The sequence below is a fragment of the Anopheles coluzzii genome, chromosome 2 (genome assembly GCF_943734685.1).
Source record: "Anopheles coluzzii chromosome 2, AcolN3, whole genome shotgun sequence".
Lineage (NCBI taxonomy): Eukaryota > Metazoa > Arthropoda > Insecta > Diptera > Culicidae > Anopheles > Anopheles coluzzii.
This window is the reverse complement of record NC_064670.1, coordinates 112,016,109-112,029,455: the sequence shown is the minus strand read 5'-3', so window position 1 is coordinate 112,029,455 and position 13,347 is coordinate 112,016,109. Positions and strand designations below refer to the sequence as shown.

At 43.0% G+C, this 13,347-nt stretch overlaps 1 protein-coding gene across 1 annotated transcript in view; it reads right to left on the bottom strand.

Moving 5' to 3' along the window:
• LOC120949015 (semaphorin-2A-like) overlaps positions 1-13,347 on the bottom strand; it is an 89,262-nt gene that overhangs the window by 9,177 nt on the left and 66,738 nt on the right. Inside the window, exon 4 of the mRNA XM_049605424.1 lies at positions 5,966-6,034. Coding sequence (XP_049461381.1) covers positions 5,966-6,034 — 69 coding nt within the window. The remainder of the gene's footprint in view (positions 1-5,965; positions 6,035-13,347) is intronic.

Here is a 13,347-nt window from a genome sequence, read left to right as displayed (position 1 = left end):
GAAAAGCTTCAAAATGCTGCGAATGTGTGCTGGCCGTTGCACCGAACGCTTCGTTTGCAATTCGTACTGGACTCATTAGCGGCGGACTGCTGTGATGATGAGGGTACTACCAAAGTGGTGGTTTACTCACAAATAAGCATTTATTCTTCCTCTTCCTTGGCTCGGGTTGCACCGTTTTACCAATTCTTGGGTTTGTTGCTTTTATGCAGCATGAAAAGTGCAACACGCATCGGTTTGAGGTGGTTGGACGTGGTTGGATGTAAGAATTAGTAGTTGTAGTACTGTAGAAGTAGTAAGTAGTAGTAATAGTATGTAGAAGTAGTTCTTTTGTTGCATAATGAATGAATTAAGCTAAAGGGACATTCAAAAGTTATTTGTTGTATATACAACTTAATATCAGGTTCAGTTCGTGTGCGTTGGACATCTGAAACAACCAAATATTTAGAGTGCATATTTGCAATAAATGTATTGATATTTATGCTGGATAGTTTGAGTAGAAAAATAAAGCAACATCAAGCGAACATTGTGATAATCGTTTAAAAACTGATTTAAAATCGACTAGTCTACAAACATCGAAAATGTTGCTCATGAGTATGTTTGTATTCTGTCAACAACTTCTTGTCCAAATTACTTGCTTGCAAATAAGAAGTTGAAACAACGACTAACACCATTCTACTGTTTGCTTTAAAATATTACCTATAAACTTACTTAAAAATAACGAAACACTTACACAGTACAACAGTATTACATGAGTTTTTGTTTTTACTAGCAGGCACTTTTATTTTAGTCAAAATCCATGTTTTTTTTTAAATCCCATTCTGTAAGCGTCTTCGTCACCCATTGAGCGATTATTTCAGCCACCTTTACCACGAGTCTAGCTAACGAATTAGCACCGCAATTAAACTCTCCAGTACCATCCCGGGGGGGTTGAAAATGCAATTGCATCCACACTTTGCGCGTTGGCTACGCCTTGCCATGGGGAGGCCTCGCTTTCGGCCTGGGTAGGCTTCCATGCTTCTGTAGCGCACGGTTGATAGATGCACAGTGAAGGTGTTCTTTGTTGGTGTTGTGTAAAGCTTCTCTTGTAAAGGCACAATCTTTAAAGGACCGACGATAGGGATACAGCAAGCGTGCTTTTTTTTAACGTACATTCCACCACCCCCCAAAAAGGCTACACCGTAAAGCCACACCATCGTCTTAGCCGCGGCGAGACATAAGAAGCGGTAATGTAACGTCGAGCTGGTCTGCTGTTTTTCTTCTAGCTGCACCATCTTAGCCTCTTCAGTGAAGTGGTAAGCCACCACCTTAGTGTGACACGTGGCCACACCCTTCGTCCGCCCTTTCATGCTGTTCAATGTGCCTCCTGCGCTGTGCGTTTAATTTCCATGTAATTTAATTTTAATATAATTACCCTTAGCAAGCGCATCCACTGTATGTGTGCTGGAGCTGTGTGTGTGTGTGTGTGTTTTTCGCTTTCCCAGATTATGATGCTTTCGGAGGGTTAAAACGGTTGGTTAAGCTTACAGAGCGGCAGCACCGTATAGAGAAATTAAAAGAACGCTTCACAATACACCATCTCAAAGATGAATCAGAAAGGGACGCGCGCGCGCGCGCGCTTAGGGTTCAAGGGACTTCCCACCTTTTATGCAGCAGCACAGAGAGACCACAGAACGGGACTGATGTGCATCATAATGGCGAGAATGGAACAGCACAAGAGCCGCCAAATTCAAGATGGCATGTCGGTGTAGAAAGGTAAGCTGTTTTTTTTTTTCCTCCGTGATGTGCCGTGGCAACACCATAACGGCTCCTGAAAGCCATCATCAACAGCGTGGCTGAGGTTTGAACATGTTTTGGAAAATACTTGCCGGCGGTACAACAGTAACCGATTCTTCGTCTGCACGTGTTTAACGGTGAGCGATAATTGAAGGATTTTGGAGAAAAGATCACTGGTAAGATATGCACTGTGGGTGTGTGTGAGTGTACGCAACCATTGCAGTAAAGGTGAACGACAATGTAAAGCACCTTTACCTTAGTTGGAGCAGACAAAGCAGAGCGTTTCATCAAAAACTTGATGTAAAAAAATGGCAAAGAAGAAGTGGAAGCGAATGCTCTTTTTGATGGAGCGTTTTTTTGCTTTTCTTGAAGATTCTCAGATACTGAAAATAAAGCTTGGTAAAATGTGCGGGTTGTTTTAATTAATGGTAAGCAGCGTAATCACAGTTCTATCATGCCGGTTTTGCTGCGGGGTTTGAGTGGTTTAAATGATAATGAAATGCTCATTGCATACTTTTATTTGCAGGACGGTTTTACTAACGTGCGCTTGACGTTGATCTGAAAACGTTGCTCAAATACACCACTCACCACAAACACTCTCGCTCGTTGGAGTCAAAGCGTTCGAAGTGATGGTATTGTTTCAATTATTGTTGATTTATTGTTCATCGATAGGGCGAGGGTGAGAACCATATCAAGAGCAGCAACAAAATGGTTACAAAAAAAAAAGTAATCGAAAATGGACGGAACGATAAAACAGATTTATTACGTACCGACGTACCAGCCGTGGAAATAATAGTACACCAGCGGTAAAAAGGAATGGAAAATAAAATTTTGATTTCATCTCTACTTTAAATTTATTCGGTTCGAAGGCGCGCCGAAGACGTTACCGGGGGCGTAGCCACTTTTTCGGCGCTACTGTCATCGTCTTTTGGTGCAATCGATACAGGCTCGTTCGGGGAGCTAGGGGGAGGGAGCGTAGAGGACGCTATATTTATCCGTTCGGATGCATTGCCTCTCTTTGTGGGTGGACATTTTTTGTGTATTGTGCCTGTGTAGAGTGATTGTTTTTTTTTTTATTTGACCAATCATAAATTTTTACGATCGCACACCACGGCGGTATGAATTATGGAACGGCGTTTCAAGTGCTTCGATTTTTTTTTGCCTTTGCCCAACTGGTACGAACACAAGCGTGATGCTGTACCGGAATGGATTATTGAAGCAAATGTAATAATACCGTAGAAGGTGCCACAGGTACGGTGTGCGGAGTGTTTAAGCATTTTTGGGGTGGATAAAATATGGTCTCGTTTTGGGCAGATAGAGGAATTGAATTGTTTCTTGGAAGCGAAAAGGTATATCTAGCAGCAACGAGGTTTTATAAATGGATTAAAGCTGCTGAAAATCCATCCTCAATGTATGAGCATTTTCCACATCCATGTAACCATGTAACGATTTCCCTTTTATTTAAAAAAAGTCAACGTAGAATCAGAGAGTCGTTTTTAATAGCCGTCGTTAAATTCATGCAAAATGAACAACATTTCATCAAATATCTTGTATTAACAAATCCATAGACAAATTGAGCCGGTCTCGTAGTACAGTCGTCAACTCGTACGACTTAACAACATGCCCGTCCTGGGTTCAATCCCTAAATAGACCGTGCCGCCATACGTAGGACTGACTATCCTGCTATGGGGGGAAATCATTTAGTCACTGAAAGCCAAGCCCACAAGTGGTAAAGGCAGGCCTTGACAGACAACAGTTGTTGAGCCAACGAGAAGAAGAAGAGAAGACAGATCCCTATATGCGTAAAATGGCTGTATTATTCATTTTTGCATTATTTTGCAAAATAACAATGCTTTCCAGTGAAAACCAATTGTGAAAGTTTGTCCAAAATTACTTTGATTACTGATTTTTGTTGATCTACAATTTGCAACCTCATAAAATTGAACTGGCCACTGGTACATTTCAGTCCATTTCAAGTGAAATAAATGCGTACCACAATGCATCTGTCCATTGAAAGCGTAATGAACCATTGAAAGCAATATACGCATATCAATCATGCAAACGCATCAAAAACGTTACGCTGTGGAAAAGTCTCATAAAACGCTGACCATAAGTTGTCGAACACGTCACCGAGTGATGACGCATTGTATAGTCGAGACTTGAAAGCCTCCTTCCGTCGGCCCAACTATTAAGCCAACGGGCACGTCTACAAAGCTCTCTCACTCTCTCTACTCTCTCTCTCTCTCTCTGTATAGCTTCCTGGTAAGCTCGGCGACGTGTCCCAGTGGGAAAAAAGTAAACCAGCCGATGCCTACACCGAATCAGGACATGGATGCCTCTGTTGTTAGCCGATCTGGGCTCCACCTCTGCGTGTGCGTATGAGCAATTCGTGCAGCAACATTCCAGGCTTAATGGGTGACCCGCTACCCAAACCGCTTTCCCGAAAGTTCTTACTTGCGATCCTTGCCATCATCGAACGAACCTTAAGACCCACACTCTCTGGCTGGTACCGGGCAGAGAGCTATCAAGCATGAAACAGTTGCAACATTGTACGTGATGCATTTAAAATAAAACGTGAATAATTTCGAAGCTCGAATTGCTTACCGTGAGCAAGTGAGCAAATGGGGAAGATACGAAGTGGCAGTAACGCTTGGGATGCTGCTGGCCCATTGCCAAGCCCACTCGTACTCGTGCACGTCCGAGGGCTCGCGCTGGTGGATCCGAGACCGTGCAAAGTGCTACACACTTTGCCCGAGCGAAATCGCCACTGGTGCTGGGCATACTGGGCAGGAGGGAGAATTGTTTGTAGCGAAGGACGCGTTGTAACGATCTGCATACGTCATCGGGACTGTGAGCGTATTTTAGGAGCAATCGGATTTTAAGGATGTAGCCGGACATCTGCTAGGGCGGTTGAGCTGGGGTGGGATAACACGGACGCCAGAACGGACCCTCTCCGTTTGCGCACGTGTGCACACGCAGATGGTATTAACATTTTTGGCTACCTTTAATGCACACGTAAAGGTGGCCCGCCCGAGTGCCTTCGTGTGAGCGGCGGTACGAGCAGCCATTTGCACCATGGACGAATGGCGCTGATGGAAGTGGTCTAAATGCTAGCAGTGTTGTTATGATTCTATTTTTGTGTGCTTTTATTTGAAGCTGAGTAACGAAAGAGCCTTCATACTGATTGCTTCGGATAAAGATTAGGTTATCAAGTAGTTTTCAAATTGTTTTTTTAGCCAATTTACTCGATTATTATTCTCTTGTTTCTTAAAAATCCTCTAGAATCATAATTTCGTATAGCGGCCATTCGGCTGACTCAAAAGCACTTTCTGTCTCATACCATAAAACATTACGTGACAAAGAAAGACCCATCAAAAAGGGCTTGCTGCTGCGTGCTACAATTGTTGGATACCTCAAGCACTGTACCACACCGAATGTCATTTACAACCCAAACGCTTTCCAAACCCAACGGGCTGGGTCTTGGGGCATCAAACGAAGCACACTCGCTTCGCAAGTATCTCCCATCCAAATGGCGTATCCATCGAGCCGTCGAACGTTTTACGCGATATGAAATGCAAAACGCATTAAAAACCCCTTCGGTGATACACGGGCACCGGTTAGCGCCATCATCATCATCATCAATCGGTGGTGGCCGGCTGCTATTCGTCATCAGTTGCCGATACGGTGCTAGCAGCAGCAGCAGCAGCAGTGCCCATACGAGGCCTCAAGCCTCAATGCCCACGCAACTCATATTGTCATAAACAGAAACCTCAAAACCAGAGGGAATGTTTTCGAGAGGATGCATTTTTTTGTAGGCTCCAGTTCAATGACATAGCTCCAATGGGAAAGTGCGACAGCGCGACCTATCGCGAAAGTGCAATGAACTATTCCGCGATGACACAGTATGTCGTCGCTATGTCCCAGCTGTAGGTGCGATCGTAACGATGAAACGTGCTGCACTGATCGTACATTTAACAGATGGTGGAAGAGACCGCCGTGACGGTGACCGGTTCCTAAACCTTACACCCACGTGGATGGTAGGAAATTATGCAGCCCTTTTGGAACGTGATGCAATTAGTCGGTGCAGCAAAATGTTGCTTTGTCGAAACGCATGTTGTCTTTCATTGTCTGGATTTGTTCAAACGTTGGCGTTTTCCCAGGATACATATTTCAGAAGGAAAAGAAAACTTACCTCACTCTTGCCACGGGACACACAGTTCCGGATGTCCGCTCCAGTTGGATCAAGCAGCATGGAATCTTTCTGTAAATGAAAAAAAAACAATGAAAATGAAATACATCTGTAGAATGTCACATATAATGCCATATAGCTAGTATTATGATGATTTGTTTTTAATAGAAATAATGAAGTCAAGTGGTTTAAAGTAACCTTTCAGATTGAATAAATCATTTAAAAAAAGTTTACTGCTACATTGGCGATGGTCCTTTTACACACAAAGGATTTTTAATGACATTTATTAATAAATTTTCAAAATTTGGTTTCGCAACCTTCTACAAGTTTATTTGTTTGAAGCTTAAACTTTCTATTTGTTTCGAAGAATTAATGCCTTCTGATGTCTGTATTTCTGTTTAAAAAGACTCTAGTTTTGAATCAAATTGCTGCATTTTGTTGTAGAAAGATAGCTATTCATTTGAATCTGCAAATTACCTAAATTGGTATTATACATGCGAATCCTATAAATAAACATTTCAAGAACTGCTGGTAATGCAACGCATCTAAAAGCTTTATTTGAAGCGTATCAAATGGGATTTTCGATCCGACTTTCCGCATCGTGTAGGACTGTTTCAAGGTATACTTTCAATCATTAGTGGTATAGATCATTGTGATCAAAATATAGACCAGAAGCTCCAGGCTTTTTCTGCACATTGTAAAGCTCTAGTATTCCAAACAAAGAGATCGGAATGGAACTATTTTCTTTAAACATAACAATACAACCGATTGAGTGTAATAAAGAAGGAAAATTATAACAGTGTCCAATAATTACGATTCTAACAGACTAATGCCTAAGCCCCGGAAACCAAAACTCCCCCATATACTCAGTGCAGTCCGGTCCATCGAAAACCAACGCACAACCGATTTCAATTTGTGAACAAAGCTAATTTCATACCTCTCCTTTCCCCGGCACAATCCACAAAAGCCCACTCCCATTGTGCCGCCCAACAGTTTGGCACACAATCCGATTATGAATTCTGACACAAAAGTGCCACAGAATCTGATTTCGACCGAGAAGAAAGAATCCCAGTAACTAACTAAAATCGCATTGTGATAATGGGTTGCGTTATGGGGAGCGGGAACTCAGAGCGGGACGAAACCGGGACCAAGTACCCAATCCGAGCGACGTTTCATAAGCTTCAATTGATCCTGCTCCGGGGAATAAAGGTTTTTTGGTCACTGTTACAAAAAAGAAAAATAAAAAAACAAACCCGCCAGCAAATAGGCATCCAATGTTTAGAAGCTAATTTCATAAAATGATTAAACAAAACCCAATGAGCTTTTGGCTCTGTGTAGGAGTGTCGAAAAAAAAAATATAGTAAAAAGGGAACACAAGGTATAATAATTCCAGTTTCTAATGACACAATTAGAACGCCCTGCTTTGCGTCACCTTCCTTTGCTTGACCTTTCCCCGCCTGTCGCTAGGAATCTGTGCATCTGGGTGCAAAAGGGGAAGGGTAAGAGCTTTCGCGCAGCGGAAATTGTTGCTTTGATTTTTGCTCTCGTTTAAAGCCGTGGCTGGCAAAGCGCTTCATCGAACGTTATGTTGCCGGTGCTGCAAGTACACCAAACCCATGACCAGCGCAACGGCTTGGAGGAGCACTGGGAACGGAGTGAGGATCATCGTAGCAAATGGAAAATTAAGTCTTTGTTTTAAGAGAGGCCAGAGCGCCGACGGCAGGGAGCGCGGTCTGTTTGCCTAGGTGGTACAGGGTTGCAAAAGCTTGGCATTGCCAAACATCTCCCATCGTGTGCGGCTTATTGTTGGGAAATTGAAATAATTAAATTGAGATCTCTATTGCTTCATTGGGTGGCATTGGTTTCGGAGTTTGTGTGTGTGTATGAGTGTCTTCTGTTGCTTCGATATTATGCGTTTCGAGGGAGAGTGGAAGATTGTTTGGCACAAACATCCTTTGCGCCTTCGTGTGCCATTCTTTATTGATTTGTTCTAAACGGTGCGAGCGGAGGGAAGGCGTAACAAGATGAACATATAACGCAGACGCTCACGTGTTGTTGTGCTTTGAAGTTGTTAAATTTTTTCCCGGTTTTTATTTCACATTGTCATCGCGATGATACGCGGTTTGCTTCTGTGCACGAATATCAGACGAATAAGCAACACCTAGACAAATATTAACAAGAAGCGTGTTTAGAAGAAAAGAAGGAGTCTCTTCGCATAGTCATACATTTTTGATTGGAAGAAAGTTTCAACGTGGCTCACTCTCGTTCCTTTCATTTGATGAAATTGTTAGCTTGTGAGCTTTTTTTCGTTTTGGTTTGTTTTATGACAATCAGCAACCCGTGTGGTAAAAGCACACGTGGCAAGTTGCATTCTTGTGGTTTGTGTGCTTTGAAGTTTAGTTCAGCAAATGAGCTGTTTGTTTCTGTTGTCGATAGGTTCAGGCAGGAGTAGTTGGTTGCCCGGAAGGAACGTGCGTGCGACGACAAAGTAGAAACGCACACACATCTCGGGTCAGGGTCGTGGCTGTGAGTGGGTTGATTGATTTTCCATTAAAGCGTGCGGAGACGCAAGCTCCAATTTGCTATCGATCTTTGCATACACGGGGAATGGAAACTTATGCCCCACTTTTAGGGTCGTTAAGGTAGGCGAGTTGGGTGGTTTGATGAGCGATCGATGTAAAATATGTATAAGAAAATTATTGTTTGTGTTTGTTTTGACGGCATGAGTAAAGTGATCCCGATCTATTTTGTTTACTTTACAAAAAAAAGTGAGTCATGATTAAATTGTGTCATGCGACATGCCACAACAAGAAATAGAATAAAACAACTAGGTCTCTCGAACAAACTTGAGTGGCTGAGGAGTTGGGGAGCAAAATGACCCTGAAGGTAAACCCCCAACAAATGTGACCGTTTGCTCACATCAGCTATTTTAAGATTGAAAGAGACCACCAATGAAAACTCCGCTTTGAAACCCGTGGGAGCCGAGAATGACTCCTTCACGGTTAATTTTCACACACCTTTCCCGATGTTGACGTCTTTGGCCTGAGTCCAAATCGGTCATTTGACACAAGCTGTTTGCAGTGGGAGGAAAGAAAAGCTCGACCCAATATATAATCCTCACCTGACTTTTCCGTTGCCCATCCCTCTTACTGCTGCCCTACTGCTAGACTTCCCACCGAAGCAATAAAAGGCACAAGCAAAGCAAAGAAAACACATTCATTGAACGATTTTCTCAGCACCGGTGTCGGAGCTTCGGTGGAAAAGGTTGATAAGATTTCATAACGATTTTATTGGATTAAAGAGAATTATAGTTTCTCGAGCCAACGGCCCAGCATGCGAGTGGGAAAATCGTAAAGCCGAAACCATCCGTTTGCAGCCAGCCACCCAGCTAGTCGCGCCGTTCAGGGCCCAGGTCCAAGTTGTGTGTGGCGAAGAGGAATAACCGGGCGAAAAGAATTAAAAATTGATCAGTTTTGCTGATATTTTCCGCTACAGTGATGACGAACAAAAAAAAAAATAGGAGGAAGAGAACGAATGAGCGAAAATGTCCCATCAACATTGGCGAGCGAAGGCGTACAGCGAATCCGATGCGACAAAGTGGGTTGGTCCCAAAACATCCGGCAATGGATTATAGAACTAATGAAACCCGCAGTTTTTTTTATGCTTTGCTTCTTTTTTGATAAATTCGAGCAAAAAAACAAAAAAAAAACACCCAACCCAAAAAAACACCATTCCAATCGATTCCGTACATCCGAAAGTGCAAAACGATGGCAAATGGATGCGATTCTTCATTCGCCTCCCTTATCCGGGTGGGGGGGGATTTTCGCTCAACGAGGCGACTCGAGCAACGCAACGGATCGTCAAAGATTAAATTACTAGAAAATGTGTGCCGTGCAACAGAAAGGGGAGAGGGTGAAGGAATCATTCAACGAGCTGAGCCCCGTGAGCTGTTTTGTCATTTCTGTCCTGCTTTCTTCCAACATCGTCGCTTCCGGTGAACCGGGTGCGCGCGCGCGCCCTCGGAGAGGCTTTTCTATTGGAGACAATTTTTGTTCCATCCCGATGAGCATCCGCTGCCGATTGGTGGAGCATTTATTGGATAAGTGATTAATGATTTCAACTTGAAAACGACTGAAGATAGATTTAATTTCATTACACATTTTTCTACTTTCCGGCCACTGCCACCCGGAGGTTCATTGGTGGCAGTTTGGGGTAGCTTTTTTTTTTGTTTCCGAGAAAAAGCATGAGCGGCGGCAATGAAATGAAGGTTAATAAAACAAAAAGGGAAATAATTTGCTGGTAATGAAATTGGATACTGATTGATGGAGCATTTATCAATGGTTGGGGAGGCTTTTACGTTACTGCACAGGTCTGACAGCTGAATTGAGAGCTATATTTTATATTTAGATATACTTCGTTAATATTATTTATTATTTCAACAAGTTAATATACATTTCTTGAAGACATTTTATTCTATTAAATTTAAAATTGAAATAATCTACTTTTTTTTACTTATCATTATCTATTCAATCTTACACCTTTATTAATTTAATTATATTTTTCCAAACTCATACACATTAAATTCGTTTTCCGGACAACAGCGCACCAAAGTGCACCATCGTCAACAATTCGTGTTCCACGCGTAAACCTTCTCAAGAAGGTTTATCCATTTACTTCACCATCTCCATTGACAACCGGCACTCAAGATGGCTTTATTTGATTTGATTTAATTAAGCCCACATTTGAGGGGAAAGGTTTTTTCTCTTCATATCATTCAGATCAAGCGAGACCTCAACCACTTTCATGATATGCTTTCCGCATTATGAAACAACAATTAAGCAAAGGCAAAAACAAAAGGAGGAACACTCTTAAGCAACCAACGCGCACAAGAAGGGGCGTATGCAAGCGTACAGATCTAATAATCATACGCGTATTGATGTGGTTTGCATTGAAATGTGCTCATCGAAAGGAATGTGGCTAGATTTGGTTGCTTTCCATAGTTGAGGTTCCGAGAATTTGGAGCTTCTGTCTGACATGAATAAAAGAGAAGCTGTGTCGGTTTCGGCAAAATCTCATCCCCTCGCTTAAAATTGGTTCTCCATAATGGCTCGCAAATAAGAGTCCGAAATCCGATAACAATACAGCTACCCAAAAACTGCAGCACAGGGAAAGCAGTGCTCTTGCCCTCGTTGGCGAAGGTAAATTGGGCTCCTTTCGTGCTGGTTTTGGTCGAAAGGAAATTAATCCAATTTGGCTTTTAATTGCATTGCACACTACTTTATCTACCTGTGCTTGAATGTCGGTGTGTATTTCCGCACACCTTTCCAGATCGGGTGAATCGGTGTATGCGAGTATCGGTGAAAGCTATTGCAATAAGATGGTTTATTTAATTTTCCTTTTATTTTGTCCAGCAGCTTCCGTTTGGCAGAAGCACCCGAAACGTGTTGCAATCTTGCACTACCTTCCTTTGGCGCTACCGTACTGCCGCCAAGCGGTTGTATAAGTAGGAAGCATTCACTGATGGAATTTTAATTCCTTCCTGTTCGCCCGCTGTTCCCGCTGCACGGAAAAGTAATTTGTTTTGTTAAAAAGTGAATTTCTCGTTCACAGGCGAGGAGGAAAAACAAACATTGTCTTTGCACAGACACAGGCTGTATCAGACACAAGGGGAGGGGGGAGGGGGAGATTATTCTTGCCAAAAACCACAGCTCAACAGTGCTGGCGATGATGGCCCTGTTTGTAAAATGCCAATTTACATACCCCAAATCCTACCAACCCACTCTCGCCGCTTTTTCGATTATTATTGCCGCATACATTACTCTCGGCGGTTTCGGAGGGATGCATTCTGCCAGAGATTGACTACTTGAAAGTCCGCACCCGTCTATTTCCTTGGTAACCAATCTCCCAAGAACCTTGTGGCGAATGGCTTTCTTTTGTGGCGGCGCTTAACCCTAGTCCGCTGCACCGTGGGCGTCGGGATTGATGGTTTGATTCGCCCCCAAACCTCCACCAAGCAAACCAGCTTTGTGACAGACGTCGAAACAAGCCTAACCGCCGATTCCTATTAGCCCGACCGTCAATCAATGATGTCCGCCCGGGTTTTTCACTCAGCGAAGGGTAGGACCGCTGTCGGGTGCTTTTCAAAACACGCAAAACCGCAAAATTTGATCATCGCGGGCGAGCAATTTCGGTCCATTATTGTGTTGAACAGGGCAGCTGGCTGGGGGCTGCGCTGTGATTGTCCGCTCAGTTTGAGTGTGGATGCAGATATTTTCGGAGACGATTGTTTTGCCGTATGTATTGTGATAAATGAAGATTGATATAAGTGATAAGTGCGTGACACTGTTCGAACAATGCGTCGTTTATCCATCAAACTTGTTAAAAGCAGGCTTAATGGTTTAGATATTAGAATAAAGTGAGAATAGAGTGATTGTTTCTGGTGACCTCTGTTGCACATTGTTAGCTCGGTGTTAGAAAAACCGTTTGAACAATATAACCGAAATATATAAATTTAATTTGACATTTCCATGCATTTACACTAATATTAAACAACATTCAATGTGAAGTTTAAGAGCTTGGGCTTAAATTCATTTTGGAAATACCTAAATGAAAACATAGTTTACACACTTTTTTTAACTTTTCAAACAATGTCATCAAGAAGTTAGGATAATCCTTCTTGTTATTCGCTCTTTATTTCTTTCTGGCTGAATGAACCCGGTTATAACGATTGAAACCCATAAAAGCGCTCATTTCCCGAACTCCAAGCGGAAAATGAAATATTTCTGATGCAATTGTTCTAATCGAGCGATATATTTCATTTACGAGCTGGCATTTGTGAAATAAATTTAATTTATTTCATCGACATAATGTGTCGGCGTATTCCTTTTTTTTTGTTTTGCTTTTTTCCACACCCACCCACAGCTCTCAGCCATCCCGCAAAGGGAGCGCACATTAACCACGGATCTGCAGAGCACGGGTTAACCAGTTAGGATGTGTAAAAATGTGGCTTCGCGGAAAACCACGCAACACACGCAACGCAACCTCCATCTATTGGAATTGCAACGGTGCGAAACTATGCATGGAAGGCCTACGGCAGGCAGCTGCACGCATTAGTGGCTGCGTGCGCCTCCAACGTTTTTGTCGCACGGATTCCAATCGCCTGCCACCCTCACCCAGGTACGAGTGGGGGAGGAGGTTTGTGGCGCGCGAAAATTATCACGCAAACGCGTGCAAATGTGAATCACACGGCATCGGTACAAAAGAATTACCAGCGGTAATTGTGGCAAGTGCAGTGGGGGAGGTCGGTGCAAATGTTTATACCGTGGCCACCTCCGAAGTGCAAATCGGCATGCGTGCGATTGCAAAATAGCAAAACACCCCACGGT